The sequence below is a fragment of the Xiphophorus hellerii genome, chromosome 16 (assembly GCF_003331165.1).
Source record: "Xiphophorus hellerii strain 12219 chromosome 16, Xiphophorus_hellerii-4.1, whole genome shotgun sequence".
In the NCBI taxonomy this organism is placed as follows: Eukaryota; Metazoa; Chordata; class Actinopteri; order Cyprinodontiformes; family Poeciliidae; genus Xiphophorus; species Xiphophorus hellerii.
In genome coordinates, this window is record NC_045687.1 from 18535395 (window position 1) to 18556088 (window position 20694).

The 20694-nt window shown below is 41.6% G+C and overlaps 1 protein-coding gene and 1 long non-coding RNA gene across 3 annotated transcripts; one reads left to right on the top strand and one right to left on the bottom strand.

Moving 5' to 3' along the window:
• Window positions 1-4357: 4357 nt before the first annotated feature.
• Window positions 4358-7203, top strand: LOC116735573 (uncharacterized). 2 transcript variants are annotated; one of them, XR_004342402.1, is made up of 2 exons: window positions 4358-6488; window positions 6519-7203. It is a non-coding gene; the product is annotated as an uncharacterized LOC116735573 (long non-coding RNA). The 2 variants fall into 2 exon arrangements; XR_004342403.1 differs by having other exon boundaries at window positions 4358-6458.
• Window positions 7204-7490: 287 nt separating this feature from the next.
• Window positions 7491-18960, bottom strand: nptxra (neuronal pentraxin receptor a). The gene is made up of 5 exons (XM_032587539.1): window positions 18244-18960; window positions 12574-12844; window positions 12027-12268; window positions 9722-9901; window positions 7491-9137 (listed from the first exon to the last, which is right to left on the bottom strand). The coding sequence occupies exons 1-5, from the start codon at window positions 18958-18960 to the stop codon at window positions 8907-8909; spliced, it is 1641 nt and encodes a 546-aa protein (XP_032443430.1). The 3' UTR covers window positions 7491-8906.
• Window positions 18961-20694: the final 1734 nt, after the last annotated feature.

Genomic DNA, 20694 nt, shown 5'->3' on the forward strand with positions numbered 1-20694 from the left:
TAAATCCTGACTGGTGGTGGCGACCCACTGCAGGGAATTTCTACTTTTAAGAAACCGACCTCAGGTTGTCAATAAAGTTAAGATTTGAAGATTTTCCTGGCAACAGAAGTAAATTGTTACTGTTATCTGAAAAATTAGGTTTCAATACTGAGGTATCAACTGAAGTTGGTTTTTTTTGTGGAAATTGTTGTCCAATTAACAACTGTGTAAATTAACACATAGTCACACCCAACCTGCTGGCTCTCATAAGCAGGCTCTGCACAGATGGTAAGATGGAATATGACAAAAACATTTTTATATATATGAAACTTACATATTCCAGCTTTACAAACCACTAACACTAGAAGACAATCATTTCAACTACATTTGACATTCTTTTGCAGTTACCACAGCTGTATGGGCTAATGAATCCAAAATAATAACTAAAAACCATAGATGGACTATGATGTGTCGCCTGGATCCACGGTGTGTGATGAGCCATTCTTGATCATGTTTTTCCTGTCTCTTGTTTTTTCTTTCCTTCTTTTTTGAAATATTTCAAGCCACATGTTTCACACACATTCCACCTACTAACATATTTTTTCGTTTTTCTCTTCAGTTTTTAGAGATAAATTGTTTACATGTCCTTTGGGCCTTGGCTGACGGACCGCTCTGTTTGATTTCATTTTTATCGCTCTGTCAGGATTCCTCAGGGCTGCAAATGAGTGGTTGTATACTTGATGTCTAATCCCAGCAGAGGCAGCATTTTTTTTTAGTGACTTGTTAAATCTGCAGATTGATTTGTAGAGAAGAGAAAAAAAAGAAGCTGTTTCAGTTGGATGCCTAAGCTTTGAAAACCCAAAGGCTTTCGTACCCTCGGCTGTAAGAGCCGGCTCGCCCCTTAAATTACTCCGAGGGAAGCTTAGGCACTCTTCATCGAAGATGAGCGCTGATCACGCAGCGACATTACAGGACAGGCCAGTGGGCATGTTTGATGTTTGCATGAAATGAGTTGAAGTGGTGTCAGTAAGCACAACAAAAACAAACAATTTGCTGGATTAGATTGGACCGCAATCCCTCCACTCCAACGCAGGATTAGACGGCAACTGGTAATCTGCAGGGAAAGTGGATAACACGGGTTGAACCCTAAAGATGGTGGTCAGTCTTGCCGGTCAGGAAGGTTTAACAGAAGCTGGAAAAGGGGGAGGTCAAAGGTTAAGACACTGCTGCAGTGCGCCGTTAACTTTATGTAATAGTGAGAAAATGTCAAATTCTCACACGTTTGGTGCTCTGGTTTGTTAAGTTAAAGCAAAAACAGTGAACAGTTCAGAGATGGAAATTGCTCGAGTGATCGTTTGTTTCCTCTCACATTTCTCATGAATTTGGCAGGAGGACACACAGATATAACATGAAAGAAAGCAGTTAGTTGTAGTTGAGGAAGGCAATTTTAAAAAACAAATAAGAATAAAAAAAATAGGCAGATTGGATAACAACACATTAAACTAGAGCTGTTGTTGATGTGGGTCGGCTCACCGCCCGGGGCGTCATTGTGTCAGGGGATGACAGATAAACATGAACACTCAAAAAAAAAGGCTCTATGTTATGAGCAGTTTAAGCAATGTAAGAAAATACATTAAAAAAAAATTTTACATTTAAAAAAAACTGATTTAAACCGAATGAAACTGAAACATAATTATAGCAACAACAAAATGTATACATTTTGAAAAACATGGAAAGAATATCTCAGCTCTAGTTCCTGATTTAGTGGCAAACACGCTTTAAAGGGGCAGTTTTATGGAAGAATCGACTTTTCTGAGCTTCACATCATGTCATAAAGTTATTCCCCCATCGGAAACAGACCAGGTGTGTTGCCTTAATCCTTTCCAGCACGTTTGAGAAATCCTTGAATCTCCCGTGGCAACCACTCAGCTGTGCAAAATGTCTGCTTGGATCTAGTGCCGCCTTCGAGTTTCCAGGCTTCGGAGCTTCCTTCTCACAGAGCGCCCTTCCCCAACTCAGCTCCTTCAGACTAGCCAGCAGCAATTAGCAAACACCTGGTGGAACTGCTGAGCTCGTTATACGAGCTACTTCTCAGTGAAACGCCTCACCAGGTCACCCAAGTTGTACCTTGCGCATTTTAAGCCTGTGTTGCCAAGAGAAAATGTTTGGTTGGAAAGGTTAGTTTGAAATGCGTAGCTTTAGCTTTAGCCACAAATTTAGGATGCTAAAGACTATTTGTAGTTTGATTCAAACATAATGTTGCCTTTTTTTTCTTAGAAAGCAGTAAAAAAAAATTTTTACAGCAGCATTGACGCTGCTCTCAATATGAATAAATAATAACCGACAGCAGGAAACCTTCGAACAATGTCAAATTTACAGAAACTGCATCTAATCTGAGTGCATGCATCAAGAGGGACATCAGATTATCTCCATCTAACTCTGGCAATAACCAGGATGCTGTGGTGGCGTAGGGGCAACGCACAACCCACATATTGAGGCCTTAGTCCTTGTGGCGCTGGTCGCAGGCTTGAATCCAGGCGTGGTGACATTTGCCACATGTCTTCCACCTCTCTCATTACCCTCTTTCCTGTCAAACCACTTTCAAATAAAGATCTCTAGAGCCAAAAGAAACCTCTGGCAATAATCATAAATATGATTTTTATTTTTTTTTTTAAATAGAGAGAAACATATAGAGCTATGTCAGGTCTCACTTACTAGAATAGCTGGCCACACTGTCACCAGAAAGTCACTGGAGTTTTCCCCCTAACAGCCCGGCGCATTATATGCTAATTGGTCCAACTAAAAGGTGAGAGATTTGTCACATTTCTTAGTCATTTGACAGAACTCTGCGTGGCTCTTTTTGTGCCAGGAAATGTGTTGAATGCGTCTTGGCAGAAGAAACCGAGGAAACCAAGAATAAATAAATAAATAAGTAAAAATGCAAGGAATGAATAAAGTATGTTTGAATTAACTGTCACACGAGCGTATATTCAAGGAGGAATATTGCAAGGTTCACAATATTGTCTAACAAATGAGACATGCTGTTGCTTTCTTTGCTAGATTCCTGCTTCTTCCAGCAAGTTTGTTTTCTTATAAGGTCTGGTGAAGACTTCTAAAACAGAGTATATGTTTTTTTTTTTTTTTAATTATTATTTTCTGCAAAAAGTGCTTTTAAAAACAATCGAGAGATTTGCATTGCTTTAGTTTCTTTTTTGGCAATCGAAGAGATGGCAGTTTTAAGGAATACAGCGTCTGGAGTTTACTTTTGTGAAAATAGAATTGAGAGCCTATTTTTTCTGAATTAAAATATGACGTTCATGGCATTTTCCTTGACTTCACAAGGACCTTGTGCCTTACCAGCTCTTCTTTGTAATTTTACTTAAATTTCAGTGTAAGTGACCTTAAGAAGATTGCAGACTCCATGTTCTGAAAGGCTTCAGATTACGGACCTACCATCCGAATTTTATGCATTTCAGAAAAGTAACCTATAAGCTCCAACAAGTTTAACCTTCAAGTTCCAAGACAGTGAAGCTTGAACAGCTTGAAAAATAACCTAAAAGTTTTGGAAACCCGTTTTTTTTTTTTGTTTGTTTTATTTATTTTTGTTCCAAGCCATTTGATAAGTGCAGACCAAACCCCAAGAAGTAATCCGCAAGTCCAAATAAAATAACCGCGTAAAAGTTACGAAAAATTCCCAGGAAAGAAGCCCCTATATTTTTGGGAAAATCTTAAGACTGCAGTCCATCTGGGCAATCGCCAGAAGAAAAAGTACAACAAAAAAAAAAGTAACCTGCAAGCTCAAAAAGTCCTGGGAAAGGCAGGATGTATTATATATTACAAGGAACAAATGTGGAAGTAATATGTTTCTCCACCACTAACGACGATGTTCTCATTAAGAGACAGCTCCCTGTTTCTTTGTACTACATGACTAAACAGCTTCCGCTTCAGGCGAGCATTTTGATTTTCCCTTGGGACTTCTGAATTGAACTGTAAGGAAGAGTTTTCTTTCCTTTTTTCTGATGCAGATTAAAATTTTATTGAGTCTGGCAAGTACCGTGTGTGAGAGAGATACTGTTGCTGCTGCTGCTGCTCATCTGTTCCACCAGTTTGCTGCATTGAGTGCAATCGCTGAATAAAAGAAGGGCTGTCACAGTCTGAGGCTTCGCTCTCTTTGATTCTCTTTGAGTTTTTTGTTTTTAGAATCGGATAAATGGTTCTTTTTTCTTTTTTTTTTACTGCAATAATCTTCAGATGTCATCAGTTGCCCTTTTTCTTGTTTCCCTCCCACTCCATGATTCTCACCATTTTCGTTTTTGAAGTTGTCCCGAAATATGGCCTCTGCTTGATTTTTTTTTTTTTAAAGTATGGAATTTGGGGGTTTTAGGTGAAACCAAACGACCACAATCCTTTCTCCAAAATATCACAACTTTAATAAAGATTCAGAGTTTTGTACACAGCACGTGTTCAGAACAATACGACACCATACAGGACGTGGACGTCAACAGTATTTGTGCAATCAACGTAGACCATAGAGCATAATGGCAACAAAAGTATCTCCAACAATAGCTTTCAGTTTCATATATCATAAACACGATGACATTACAATAAAAAGAAGAAGAAGAAAAGCCCTAAAAAGTTCTGGCATGAGCTGAACAGACACCAATAGCAAAGACACTAGACGAACAGAGGCACAACAAGACGGTTTTGACTTGTTCTAGTGTTAGTTCGGTGGCGCCGTGCAGAAGCTTCAAGTACTGTGTTTATGATGCTGTAAAACTTTGATCAAACTGCTTTCATCTCGCAGTGTCACCGGGGACCTTAATGATGCTTAATTAGCTAAAAACATCCTCAGGATATTAAAGATGGCGATGGTACACGGGTACAAACACCCCTGACAGGCACTTTCCACCGTGAGTAGTAAAATAAAATCAGCTTTTTTTTTTAAAGACACTTTGAAATGAACAATTTGTTTATACCAGAAGATTCTGGTGTTAATAGGAGTTAGTTTAGCATGAAGGGAAAGGAAAGTTTAGCAAGGCATTCTAACTCTGCGGCGTTCATGCATGGAATGTCTTCTTTTTTTTTTTTTTTAATGGTGAAAAGATTTTGGATTTATTTATCAGAAGCTGCGTTTCCGTTACGAACAGTGCGCAAATTTTGTCGCAAAATTAAAATGTCTCAATTGCTAGATTTTCCTGAATTAAGAATCACGTGAACGAGTTTGTTCACGCGATACAAAACAAAACAAAAAAAACATGCCACGTCATCATCCTCCTATCACTTCCTGTCTTCTCCACTGTTAACAATAACGATTGGTTATTGATCACATGACTCGTGTGACGCGGGGAAAAAAGTGTTTCCATTGCATTTTTGCAAAAAATACGGTGAGTTCAATACTCAAAAATCTTTTCACCAAAAACGTGTTAATTTGCAAAAATTATGTGGTGAACGGAATTGCAGCTCCTGATGCATGTACAACATTTAAAAACATTTCAAATTTCTGTTTACAACTTTGAACATTGCATCAACATATCTCATACATATCAGATGTAATGTAACACCACATATTTAATAATGAAAAAAGAAGAGTTTAGGTTAGCAGTTCTCAAAAGTTGGTCAAGTCCATAATAAATGCATCAGACACTAAAAGTCACTCTCAGAAAGACAAACACAGCCACCTTGCAGGAATGTAAAACGCAACGACCTAGCCCGCGACACCTCGCAGCGGCAAGACATTATCAGTTCTAGATTACATCATGCAGAAGAGAAAAACAATGCAACATCATTCACATCTGATCCATCTTCCCCCTCATTCTCCTGTTTTCCTCTAGCTTTCATCATTGACTCCAGGCTGCCATCCGCTGCTTTAATATTCCCAACACTTTCTCCAACCTTTTTTCACCGCCTCACCTTGACTCCGAGCTCTGAAGCTGTCACAGCCCTTAGATAATACCACTTCAAGCCTGGTGCACAAATGGAGGGATTCCAGCTGCCCCCTATTCAACTTCACTCTTCCCACACGGAGCTCTCAGCTGGAAGAGGACGGCTCAGACTCGGAACTCACTGGATTCAGTACAAGCTTTCAAGAAGTTAAGCACACGACGGTGTCTGGAGTGCGCAGACATTAAATGACGCTGCATCACTATTTTCAGTCATTCAGAAAAAAATATATATATATATACATATATCTTGCAAAACAGAATATGAATACATGAAGTTAAGATATTAACCTTGGCACTGTGCTTTGAGAGGCTCGTTTCTGCTAAACCTCGACTGACACCAAACCAAAAACACTTCAGAAACACTTGTTGGAAAATGAAGTGAGTGCTGTCTGAAATAAGCAAATTCACTGTTCTCTTAGTCTACTCTGCGTCACTGAGTGCTTTGTTAAACTGTGGTCACAGTTAGGGGAATAAGTTCAGACATTCAGAGCTGTTAGAAAATAATTCTTCAGCTCAGAGAAGTTTAGCTAATAGCCTGTTAACTCAGAGAGGATAAGCTAATAGCTTGTTAGCTCAGAGAGAATGAGCTATCGGCAGGTTAGCTCAGAGAGAAGGAGCTATCGGCCGGTTAGCTCAGAGAGAAGGAGTTAACGGCAGGTTAGCTCAGAGAGAAGGAGCTATCGGCCGGTTAGCTCAGAGAGAAGGAGCTATCGGCCGGTTAGCTCATAGACAATGAGCTATCGGCCGGTTAGCTCAGAGAGAAGGAGCTAACGGCCGGTTAGCTCAGAGAGAAGGAGCTAACGGCCGGTTAGCTCAGAGAGAAGGAGCTATCGGCCGGTTAGCTCAGAGAGAATGAGCTAATAGCCTGTGTGCTAGAATTTCACAAGTTCTGATTAGCCAACTGTGTTCAAAATGTTCACTCTTCACATCTTGTTAGCTGTAGAGATCTTGAAAGTGGATGGGTGTAGCTGGCCGGTTTGGCATTTCAAACGCAGGACTTGAAAAATTCTCCAGTGAGTATTCTCATTGATATACATAAAACATCAGCAGGATAACAAGTTGGGGATACGCAACGTGATTTGGTTTGAAACGTGTAACGACTTGACTTAACAGCAGCTTCAAAGTTTTATTACCAGATCATATCTGAGGGAGTTTTTTTTTTTTTTTTTTGCTTTTCATACAATATACAGTGGACTGCAGTTAGAAGCACACTGATCGGATCACGTGATAGCGACTTTATCCCCCTTTTGCTGCCAAAACAGTCGTCATCCGCCATGTTTGAGCTCTTAAGCCTGTCTCAATTTGTGGCAAAATGTTCCACCACCTTTGCTTAAAGAGGCCATAGCCATCAAGAAATTTTGTTAATGTGTTCCTGGTCTGCAACAACTCTCCAGTTCGTGGTATAATTCAAACCAACATCCACATCGATAGCAGAACCAAGCTGGTTTCCCAGCAGGATCATTGCCCAAACCTTCACTCTGTCTCTGTTAGCTTGTTTTCTTCTCAGTGTGCATCAATACAGCCTTTGTCATCTCTGACCCAGATGCTGGTTCGGCACTGTTTTTTTCCCCTTTCCCTTTCAATTACCACCAGAAGCCCAGAACTCCCTGCAGGAGCTGGAGCTGCAGCTTTGCCGATGCTCCGACCCAGTCTAGCCATTTGGCCTTTGTCAGAGTTGTTCAAAATGTAAACGCAATTTTTTTATGCTGCTAACACACTGCGATGAGAACAAAAAAAATTCTTTATCCAAGACACTAACAGGTCAGTGTTGTTCATTTCACCTGTCTGGTTAAAATCTCACAAATGATAGACATATTTCAGTTTGCTAAAGTTTGTAGATAGTACTCATGAACTAATTCTAATTATTTTGTTCTAAATTAAATTTGTAGGAGTTCTTTGTGTACAAATAATAATAAAAAAATAGAAAAGGGCACCTATAGTTTATAATTTCTGTTGTAAAATTTCTTTGACACTGGAGTTGGAAAAAAAAAAAGTTTTAAAACCTTTTACTGATTATCTCTATATTCTCATTCATGAGGCACAGGAACAGCAGAATTACTGCATCAGATATTTTTAATGAGCCTAAAAATCACAGGTTAGCATTAGCAGGCCAACATTAACTCACTTTGCTGGCTCCGATGCATTAAAATATATTCTATAGTCTTTTATAAAGATTCACTATTATAAATGTCACAATTATGGATAATGTAAAAATAAAACTACAGTGAACATTCAAACTGAAAATCAGCTCAATTAAACATTTGAATCCAAATTCAGGGGCTACATCTGTTGAAGGCCGCATTTGACGACCGTGCTCCAAATTCAAAGACTCCTCCGAGTCCCCCAGACGTTCATCCTTCTTCCTCCTGGATTTGAAGGACGTTGAATCCTTCGCACTTCCACTGACACCCATCGATTTCATTAATTTAATTAATGACTAAGATTGAAATAGATTGTAAACGGATTACAAAAAATCCCAGGAGCATTTCGAGTTACTTTCTTGCTAGCTTGTGTTTGGCGCCGTCATGGTTGCTAGGCGACAGGGCACACGCAGATGTAAGGGGTAAATCGGAAGGCCAGATCCCGCCATATGTCCTTTGAAGAATGCGGCCCCTGAATTTGAACACGGTTACAGTAAACAAGTAGACAGAAAAGCTAGCAGGCAAGTAAAGTATAGATTTGTTTTTCTTGATCAACTTGTCAGGAGGGTTGCTGAGAATCTGAAATCATCTTCATCTTCCTGTTCTGACTTCAAACTAAGCAAACCCAAGCTTAAACATTTTAACATTTAACTAAAGTTCCAGCTGCATTTGTGTGTAAATAATGTGTGGTGTTGCAGCGCACCGTTTTACCTTCAGAAATACCCCAGAAACGTTGCTAAGATTATGACTCTCTTATGTCGCCTTGCTATTTATGGTTTTTCTGACATACTGAATCAGCGTTAGTTGGTGAATTGAATCTTTTCTGCGATCCTCTCTCCACCGGTCACTGGGAGCTTTTGCTGTGTTTACTGCAAGGCTCCCCGGGGTCTTTGGTGGCTCCGCCGTAAACTTGCACCTTGTTTTCGCTCCAGAGGACCACAACGCCCTGAGTTACTCTGCTGCATCGAGCCAGGCTGGCGACCTGGGCGGCCGACAGGACCCGATCCCACAGGCCCACCTGGGACAGCTCTCCGACGAAGGCCTGGGTCGAATCGAAACCGCCACCCAGGGAATCCTGGAGAGGAATTAGTCCGCTGTTAGACAGTCGGATCACTTAAAAAGAGGAACACTTTTACTCTCAAGCACACACGACTCGGTTTTTTTGCAGCCTGGCTGCCTTGGGCGACCCCTCGGCTCTGTGGAAATTTAAGCAGGATTCGATAGAGCGGGGGATTATTTTTTTCCTCTAAACGTTATTTTCCTACAGTTTGTGGCTTATGAACAAAATTCACATATTAAACATCCAATATTAGCCCAAACTAAACCTCAAGTGCAAATCAGCCATAAATGTTGATCCTTTCGCTTTAGAAATAACAAAAACCCCACGCCTACACTAAGGCTGCGTTCACACTAAGGGCGTTAATGTTCAATTCTGTTTTTGTCTGTTTCTTACGCATGGTCATTCACATTTCCAAATATATGCGACCTGTATGCGATCTCTCGTGTGAACCGCAAACAACCTAAAAGTGTCGGATTCACGTCACTTCAATCTGCAGTGTGAATGCAGACCAAGTTATTTTTAGCCTTCTTAGCAACTTGGAAACCAGTAACAACTAAACCATTTCTTCTTTTGTCTGTCTTTAAATATGAGTAACTCACCTGCTCTTGCCCGAGGACTAGCTCTCCCCCAGGCCTGATGTGATGTCCCGGGGCCAGTCCGTGGCCCTCGCCCCTCAGCTTTCCTCCCTGGTAGGCCTGCCATGCTCCACCTTTCTGGGTCCAGCTCACACAGACGTGCTGCCAGCTGCCTTGAGAGAGGTTCAGAGGCAGCTTCGCCACCTATGCATGGCAACGTGTTGTTAGGACGATGCAGTCTGCGCCGATTGTTTAAAACCCGGGCATGCCTTTATATAGCCACATAGAAAGGTGACAATAATTCAGCAGGACGCAAATAAGATGCAGCAGTGTGAGGAGATTTCCGGATCCAAAATCAGTCACTTCGATCATTTCACGCTAGGGGCGTTCTGCTGCTGCCTCTCCAAGCTGTTCCCCGCAGGAATGGATTACCATAATGACTTCTACAAAATAAAAAAATATATACATATATCACAGCACTGCTCTGCATCGCCGAACGATGCTTTCAAGGACTAAGCTTAATCTTCCATTAAATCACGTGAACAACGTATCAGACGAACACTTCATTTGCCGCTCTCTTATTGCTTTAATTCTAATCCAAAGCAGATGGCCTTCTTCGATATTCATTAGGACATTTAGAAGGAGGTCGTAACATTAACAGGTCGCTGATGCACTCTTCAAATCATAATAGGGATCAGAAATGAACTTTCTACAAGTACGCTTGTAAGATGAGGAAGATATTTTGAATGAAAAGATGCTACATCTTCCATTAAAGTGAGCAGAATAAGGAGGAAGAATCTAATCAAGCATAGCATTCACTTTAATAGATAAAATCAATGTTTTGAGTCTGATTAGGCTTGAAAGGAGAAATTAAAAGATCCTTCTTTTAGTGTTGTTGCTGCAATGGGAAGATCAGCGTTTGTGTGAATTTGCGGTTTTGGTTGATTTGTACAGCCGTAGATTTTTCTTTTGTATTCAACATACATCTGTTTGTTCTCACGTTTCACACTTGTTTTACCTGCTTTTACAGCCTGTGATTTAAATTTATTTTTTTTTTTTAAATAATCTACTCGTATTATTGTGTGGGGAGATTTGGTGGCACAGCTTCAGTAAACAACACAGGAGGTGATTGAGCGTTCTGTTTATTTCATCAAGGATCGTAAATTTAATCAGAGTTAAATAGCCGACGGTACAGAAGCGTTTAGCTGCCAGAGCTGGAAAGTATATTCAGGAGCGGTCGAGAAACTTTCTTGTTATAATGAAATTTTAAAAACTCATTAAAATAATACGTTTCAGGAGAGTCAATGGAAAAAAAGAGAAGGCTAATGAAAAATTAAATCAAACAGAACTTAAAGGTTTTTGTATTTTTTTCCCCAAATTTCAATGTTTTGGGGGGTTTTTTTAAACAAATTTTAATGGGAGGTAAAAAAAAAAAAAAAAAGAAGCTAAAAAAAAACCCTGCATATAGGAAAGGACATAATGGCAAAACTTTCTGAATCAGTAGGTTTTCTCTGAAACTGTCGACCAACTTTTCATCACTGTTTTGTTAGGATCCTGGGTTGTTTTGGGGTTTGATTTATTGATTCCAGTTTCATTATTATTCTGTTTCTTTTACTTTGATCAGATCAACTTTGTTTCTGTTCATCTCTTTCTTAGTGATTCTACTTTATTATGTTTAATTTTTGTCTCTAGTTATTCTTTGTAACTCTAATTATGTTCCTCATGCCTACTCATTCTTTAGGTAAAGTAATTTTATTTATATTGCACATTTTCAACAACAAGGCAGTTGAAAGTAAAACTTTAGTGTTAGATTTACTTCCTTGTCTGCTGTTTACTCTCCTGAGCCACTTTCTCTCTCTCTCTTCCCTCACAGCTGCAATCAGGTGTGGAGTGAATTGTTCCACATTCACTCTCCCAGTACTTAAACACTTTTTCTCCTGTCACTTTTTGCCTGTTCCTCCCATTAGATCCCGTTTCCAGTCAGGCTTCTTGTGCTTTTGTTTGCTCCTGATGTTTTTTGTTCTCCCCTGGCTCCCTGCCCTCCCATGATTTATTGTAAATCTTTAATTTTTTCATCAAATCCACAAAATTCTCCTCGGCGCCTCCGCCTGCTGCCTTTGTGTCCTCTCAACAGACACACAACATGACACGTTCACGCTTCCTGACAGCTGGGGTAAAGTCGGAACAAATGTAGAAAAAAATTTTTTTTCTAGCTTTTAAAATCTCTTACAAACGTCAAACCGTGATACTTTTCCTCGAGGTCATCATTCCAGCCGATGCCGGCCTCAGTTAAATGTTTAGCTTTTTTGGCCCTGTGCGGGTTCCGTACCTTGTCGTCGATGAGCAGCTCAGCCGGAGCGCTCCGGTCTTGCAGGAGCACCAACTCGTTCGGTTGCTCGGCGACAGCGTAAGACAGGGGCGTCCCGATCCCCGCCGCGGCGGGCCGCAGCCACAGGCAGGCGGTGAAGGCCCGCAGCTTGGGGACGGCGTGTCTCATCAGGGCGAACATGTAGTTTGTCCGAGCCGGGAAGGACAACCTGTACCCCTCCGGGAACGAAAGCCCTGCGTCGCCTTTGGAAATGCGGAATGAAGAAAGTGACATGCGAGTCAATTATTTTCCATGTATTTTAAAAAGCATCACAGGATAATTGTGGGCTTTTTGTTTTTGCACAAATTATATTTACGCAGCTTAGGTGTCATAAATCAGAAGAAGGAAATCTGGTTCTCATCGTTATCGACTTGTGTCACGGTGAAATGAATAAATCAGTCATGCTGCTCTCTCTGTTACCGTCTCCACCTCCAGATCAAATAGAGCGATGAAATATGCGCACAGTTTGCTTCCCTCTCTGTCTCTCTCTCGCCCTTCTGCAGCTCACCTTCCTCCAGGCCTGAAACGCGGTGCTGTAGTTTGCTGATGCCCTGGTCAATTTCCTGTCTGTGTTTCGCTGCCTCCAGCCTCAGGGCTTTCCTCTCCTTCTCCAGCAGCTCCACCTTCCTCTCCAGCTCCTCTTCCAGGTTCTCCACCCCCCAGGGCCTGTCAGGACCGGTGCCGCGGCCCGGAGAGGCTGACCTCTCTGGCTCGCCCTCCTCTGATGCGTCCGAGGACTTGCTGTCCGTGCGGTTGTGAGAAAACGGACCAATGTCTGTCTGCAGAGGAGGGAGGTAGAAACTGGATCAGAATTTGGGGCTTTGCCGTCTCTGCAAGCACCAAAGGATTTATTCAAGAGGAGTTTATGTAATGCCGCTGCATTTGGCGTGGCTTGATGCATTGTTAACTGGCTGCTACGGTTTGGATTCTGTTTTTCTCTAAATTGAAACCTAAGGATAAAGGAGTGGTAGATTTATCCCAGTTTTCCAATACTGCACTATGTATCGGGGATATGCTTAAAAAAAAAAGGCAATCTGCAGTTTTGTAAGCAAGACTGCAGGTTGGAGGCTTTCCAGTCCCAAACACTGCTAAAAAGAAAAGGTGCAGCAGCAGGAACTGGCATCTAGCTTAATACTGAACAGATTGAAAAGGAGGGGGAGGTCACCGCTGTGCCTTTCTGTAAATGTTAAACCGTTGCTCTACAACTTTCATGGTGTTTTATTTGTTTATGCCGCATCCAGGAGTTTACCGTAGCTCAGCTTCTCTGAGAAATGCTGCAGAGGTAGAAGTTTTGGTTTTACAATGCCAGATTTGATGTTATACGCCACAGAACCAAATTTTAGGTTTTAGATCAAATCTCAGCGATTAGCGAGAAAATATAGGTATTCTTTTCACTACACTGAGTCCAGTGTGCAGGCGTGTTAGTGCTGTGCCTTAATAAAATATTTATGCCCTTCAATACCTTTGCATTTTGCTACACTGCAGCCACAAACTTCAAAGTGTTTGTTTGGATTTTCTGTGATAGACTAACAAAACATTGTACCATATTGTAAGCTTGAAAGAAATTTGTTTTTCTTTCTTTTTTTTTTTTTTTTACAAATAAACATCTTAAAATTGCATCTGTATATTTTTTTTCAGCATTACAGAGACTGGACCCTCAGCTACTTGTGGCTCAGAATCCACAGATTCACCGACTTGAAGTTTTGGGTTTTTTTTCCATACAACAAAATTTTTTAAAATTTTTAAATGAAGTTTTATAAGCAGAAAAATCTAAGCATAGAGCTATTTGACACACTAACTGGCTTGTTGGTGAAAAGCAGTCAACCCAGGATCACCATCGTACCTTCCTTGATGCTAATTGGCTGCACCCTCAAGAGTGGAGACAAGCAGATATTAGCTACCATGGTGTTGCTAAGACATTTTCCACTGTGCTTATTAATGCATGCTAAGGGATATTTGGTGTTTGACTATCAGACTGGACATTTATCCTTTTTCAAAGGAGCGCTATGAAGTATTAGCCGTTTTAAATTTTGACAAACCGCTGTGGTTTTGGAGGTTACTAGCGACTGCGAACACTGGGAGTCCATTGTATTTACAAATGAAAAATGAAAAAATTGATAGCGTGAGATGCTTTTTTTCTCATTCTTCAGTATTATCACAGTTTTTATATTTTAATGCATGAATATGTTTTGATTTAATTTATTCCATTGTGTCTTCAGTGTTGCTCTCCCGCTGAAAGCTGAACCTCCACTGCCGCCTGACGACTCATGCAGCAGATTTTCTTCTAGTGTAAACCTGTACCTGGTGCCACCCAACTTCCACTTAACATTTCTGAAATTTCATGTTTACCTTAACAGAAAATGATGGAGCCCCACCGTTGTTTGAATGCAGGCCAAAAAAGAGAGAAGAAAAACCATATTCGGTCTTATCAGACCAGAGCGGCTGGTTGCTGGATCCCCTACGTGACATTCAGAAAGCTGCATCAAGTTATTTTTCAGAAGTGGTTTTCTTCCTATAAAGGTTGGGTTTGAGAAGAGTAATGTTCTACCACCTGAGCTTTGGATCTGTCCAACTATTCTAAAGTTTCCTTGTGTCTCTTGGCTGTTTTGATTAATCCTCTCCTTGTCCAGCCTGTCGGTTCAGATTGATATCCATCTCTGAGTAGTTGTGCTGCTGGTTGATGAACTGAGCGTCACTCTGTGAGCTGTTCACAGCAGCACTGCAGTAACAGACTACACTTGGATTGATTTTTCTTTAAGCATGTTTACCAGATGGCTGCACAGTGGCAAGAGGGTCCTGGGTTCGATTCCCGGCCCGGGGTCTTTCTGCATGGAGTTTGCATGTTCTCCCTGTTCATGTGTGGGTTCTCTCCAGGTACTCCGGCTTCCTCCCACAGTCCAAAAACATGACTGTGTCAGGTAAATTGGTCTCTCTAAATTCTCCCTAGGTGTGAGTGTGTGTGTATGGTTGTTTGTCCTGTCTGTTTCTGTGTTGCCCTGTGACAGACTGGCGACCTGTCCAGGGTGAATCCCGTCTCTCGCCTGGAACATTAGCTGGAGATAGACACCAGCACCTCCCGACCCCTCTAGGGACAAGGGTGTAAGAAAATGGATGGATGATTACCAGAGAGTATTAGCATTTGTAGAAGTAAACACATTTTGATGGAAACTTTTAAATTCTCTTTCCTATCAGTACCAAATGCAATAAAACCCCCTTCATAATATCATGACTTACCGCCTCCCGTTATGCAGCTGCTTCTCTATTTGGAAACAGATGTAGAAGGCATGAAACTTTGCACTGCGTTTAACTTTTAAGACGTTTAACATTTTGTGTAATTCTTAGTGCTTAGTGAAAATGATATTAAAAAAATGTACAAGGCCAGTGTAGGGTGGTTTAAATGTAGCTCTGATCTTATTGTTGGGCCAAAATCATCACATGCTGCATGAGTGCTTAAAGGCATTGAGAGTTGTTGGTGCGTAATGGGGAAAATATGTAAAAAAAAAAAAAAAAAAGATTGGACCAGTTTAATATGAGCCAGTAGAAAACATCTCTTCATCCTACTCAAGTAGGTCAAGTAGCTCCTGTGTACAAAATGGCAGAAGAAAGAAAACGCGTTGATTAGGGAGGAAACTACCCGGTCGGACCTGTGAAAACCATCGATGAAACACAAAAGGCTGCAGAATGAAAGGATTCCTTATTCCCTGTAAAGTGTCAGAATTTGGACATCACACGTCTGCGTGGAGAAACAGACGGAACAAAGGAAATGACCCAAACGGTCACGTCCTACATATAACAGCAGGAGGCGTACCACACCGCGGAGACGCACATCCACTCTGTTACTCCTAACAAATATAGGCATGCCATGAATTATGCATTGCGTTTCTTTTGCCCAAAACGGAGCTATAAATCACTTTATCCTGGTCAAGTCAGAGCTTGTTTCTAGTTGCTCTGCTGTATTTTCGCTCCTTTTTTCGTTTTCCTGCTCTCTCCTTCTGACTCCACATTTGTCTTTAGAACTGACATTTTATTCTATATTACCGTGTTGAAAATGGCAACCTTTATAAAAAGAAATCCAATTAAAATATCCATTATAACTGAGTGACATTCATAATTACATGATTATTACTGATCTGTGATGATTGGGCTTTGGAAGTAGCTCATAAATCCCTTCTGGTGTCAAATCCTCTGTTTTTATCAAAGACTGAAGACATTTGATTTTATAAACAACTAAGTAAGTCCAAAGTCCAGTTGCTTTGGTCATTCACTGCTTACTCACTGCCTGCGTCTACAGCTATACAACAAATCAAGAAATCCACCCCGAGCAAAACTTGCAAATAATAACATAATGTTCATCCATATAAGCAAAATCCAAAATAGGTTGAAAACTGAACAGACATCTAGATTTAAGATATCTACTTCCGTCGAAGTAAGGTAGAAATGTAGTTTGAGCTGATCAAATACTAGACGAACCGAGCCAGACCTTCAAAGATTTTGGCTAGGCTGATTTTGAACAGGATGTACCAACTAAAAAAAGTCCAATTTGAATATATTTTTCAGGGTCAAATGTAGACAAGGCCTGGCTGACCAAGATATTTAATTTGACACATTAAAACATCTTGGTTTATTTCTTAATTGTTTTGTGTCGTATTACTGAACTCATACCGGATATGGATTCCAGGTAAGATTGTGGTAAGCAGTTTACAGACCTAGGTCACGGTTTTCAGCTGGGTTCCTCTGCCAATTTCTTCATGATTTCCTGTTTTTTCTTTTCCCCTTTCAGTCTGAGCTTTGGACAAAACAAGAAATCCCGGACAAGCCCCCAAGAAGTTCCCAGTAAGCAACATTTCTTTGAAAAGAAGTTGCTACATCTACACAAAGTGAACATGTGTTTATAAAGGCACGGGCCTTTATAGGATATATTTTTGCCTTTATGTCTAAAGTTATGTATAAAGTTGTTAGGGTTAATCAAATGAGCTAATCCAGTATGACATTACACATTTGTGCTAAAAATGCTTAACTTGGTTCTCAATACTGAATTAAGATAAGGTCCGGCTTCCCTGAAAAAGCATAATAAAGCTGGACGTCCAGTTTTTAGAATAATTGCTGGGGCAAAACAGTAAATAAAGCAAAACAGCTTGACTGTCACTTTTTGAAGTGGAACAGTGACTCAGTCAACTTGATTTGAATTTACCCAAAAGTGAGACGTGATAAACTGGCATGCAACTAGAAATAACTTGTCCTGATTGATGATTGGCCAGCTGGGGAAAAAAGGCAGCCAATCGGAATGTTCTTGATTACACATCATACCTTGGCACTAACAGGTCATAGTGACAACAACACTCTTCAGAGTTTAAGTAGCTACTGAGGTAAGAAGGCAGATATTTCCAGCATCAGTCAGGTGTTAACAGTTAATAAAGTCAGAGAAAGAAAGAAAACTCCTTGAAGTTAATATGAACACTTGGTTTTTGGTTTAGGCTGCGATTGAAGTCAGAACAGGACGTTTAAGATGTTACAGTAAAGCTGCTCTGTTGTATCCTTTGGATAAATCTACTCTCTTTCTGCTAAAGGCAGTCTAACATGTCACCTGTAATCTTTTTTTTCTTTCGTAGTGATATTTACCTGCCGATCTGTGTTACAACACCTGCACTCACACAGACAGTGTGACACTGCCTTTGCTTCCAATATAAGTAAAAATAAATGAAATAAGTAAATTCATATTTTAGCAATATGCAAATCAAAGGTACATTTAAATGTGTGATGCTGTAAACACCGGGACGAGTTGACTGCAGCTCTCAAACTTGGACTGTTTTCTGAAGAAGTTATTGTTTTTTTATTGAACATTTTATAATCAGGGTAGTTAAATGTAGATGTTATTAAGAAAGAAAGAAAATTATTATTGTTCTTTTTCTACAGTCTATGGAAATTAGAGAAATTAGAGTTAGCCAAAATTGGTACTCTTTGTGAAACTGGTGCATCTATATTGAAAAAGCAACAATCTGTCAACTCTGAAGCGTCTGAGATCTGAGATGGCCTGAATCTGACACACAAGGTTTCCTCCTCCATGCCTTTTCACAGATTAAACTGACTTTGGATGGTTTCTACTATAATTAGGATAAAGCTGTATCTGACTTTAGAATAGTAGAACTGATTTCATTCATTAGTTCAGGGATTTTCTTACCTCCAGTCTGTCTATGCGGTCTTTGAGTTGGGTGATCGCCTGTTCGAGCTCATCCACAGTTCCAACCGTGAGCAGATGGACCCCGTCGGGCGCAGTACCCGGGCTGTCCCGCACCATCATCCGCTCCAAGTGGATCTCCCCCTCGGCTCCCTTTTCGCCTCTCAGCGCGGCGGCGTTCCCGCGTCTGTCCGGGCTGCCGCTCCTTCCCCCGAGCCCCTTCTCGCACTCGGTCAGCTTCCCCGACAGCTCCCTGATGGTCCGCTTGTCGGTTAAAATCTGGTCCTTCTGCTGCAGAACCGTCTGCCGGAGCTCCTCCGCCGTGGTCCGGAGGTAGCCCCAGTCTTCCCCGGCGTACAGCGACGGGTCGTCCGCCTGCTGCTGAAAGTTCCTGGGGTTGCATCCTCCGGCGGGGACCGGGGTGCAGATGAGCCGACTCACCGCGGGGTCGTGTCCCGTGAGTCCGCTGACCCCGTCCGTCCCGCCAAGCCCGACGTCGAAGGTGGGCGCTTCGGATTCGGGCGTTTCAGAACCGTGGAGAGCTCCCAGGGATCCGGGCCGGGCCACGGAGCCCCTCGCGGCAGCGGGAGTCTGCGCGACCGCGTCCGGATACAGCGAGTGGTTGTCGGCCGCGGGCTGCCGCTGCGCCGCGGCAGCCTTGGAGGACCCGGTGTGGACAGCCGCGATGATGCAGATAACCGCTCCGATGAAGGCCACCATCCCGGCGGCCAAGATGACTACGATGAACTTCAGGGTGGCGGCGGGGGGGCAATCAATTTCCAGAAAAAACCCCGAAATGTGAACACTCTTTCTCCGTAGGAAAGCAACAGCTCCAAATGCGGCAAAGAGTTGAATAATTCATCAGAAGCTAAACCGAGAGAGAGGAAAACGACTCCTGACGCCTCTCTACGAACACTAGCGAGCAAAACACGAGTTTGTCAGCACAGTTAAGTGATCATGGAGTCGACACTAAACATCTCTTTTTCACTGGGACACCGCGCAAACGCTTCCTCTCCTCCTGCAACGCGCATGTCCGCTGGTTCCGGCAGGATCCTGCCTATTAATACTGAGACCGAGTGAGGGGGCGAGAGATGGAGGAGAAACTCAGCAGGACTGCCTCTGACAGAACACATCCGCTGATAATAGGTGCAAATCACTTTTCCGAGCACGTTTCCCAGGCTGTGGTCGCTGTCTGTCAGTGTCACACGGAGTTCAGATGTGGAGAAAACTAAATGTCAAATGTCAAATTCCATACTTTACTCATGTCTTTGCCTGTTTATGTATTTATTCTGAAATGTTCTCTATGTCCAAGCCCTTAAAACCAAAACCAGAGCCATGCAACTTGAGAATTTCTTGACACAATTCAATCGCCAACTCCAATTTATTCAACTGGGATTTTAATAGGCTGTTCTGAAATACATGAGTGGAAAGTAAAATTAGACAAAAACAAAATAAAGTAAAGTAAGTCATGTCATATCTAGGTTTTAGGGTTCTTTCTGTTACCATTTTGACCATTTGTCCATTGCTTACCAGGTCTTTCCATATTTAGTTTCATTCGTGTTGCTTAAAAGTCTTGCTGCTCATGTTCCTTTCTTTCCATTTAGTTTGCTCTATTTCTTGTATTTATTTCTCCTAGATTATTTGTGAGGCTTTTTTCCTTTTGGTTCTAGGTCGTGTCAGTCCTTGTCGAGTTCCTCCTCTGTTAAACTTCCTCTTTTCTCAGTCGACCTGTAATCATCCACCTGGCTGCACCTTGGCAGTGTTCACACTCCTCAGCGTGTAAAGCCTTTCCGTTTCGGTCGCTCCCTGCTGGATCCTTCTTCACTTCCCTGAACGTTGGTCCCGGGTCCATGTCCGGGTCGCTCTGTTCCAGTCTTTTGAGTTCTTGTCTGAATTTTGTCTCAGTTTCAAACCCACACTTTGATTTGTCTTTATATATTTTTACTTCTTAAGGTTTTAGCTCATTTATTCTCATCTTCACTTATTGATTCACTTTACTTGTAATAACTGAAATAACTTTTTTTTTTAATAATTTGGACTGTTTCTGGAGATGGTTGTGGTTTAGTTGGTTTTTCCTCACCGTTCATGGGCCTCAGGTTACAGTTCGCTATGAGCAAAGTAGGGGAAACAGCAAACATGTGGTCAGATTAGACCAAAAACAAAGTTTTACAGCCTACAAAGAAGTCCTCAAATACACTCCCTGCCCTGCACTGCCCCAGTGAAACATGGTAGTGGCAGCATCATGCCTCTCTACCCTCCTCCATCCTGAAAGAAAGGCTGCAGCAGCGGTTCACCTCGCAGCAGGACGATGGCTCTGAACATACAGGCGGAGGTATAACGCAATAATTTGGGCCAAGCATATTTCTGAGTTGGAATGGACTTTGGTCTAGTCAAAGTCCGGAGAAGAAACGTGAATGTGCAAAAAAGTTGGATTCTCTACACAATTAAAGGTGG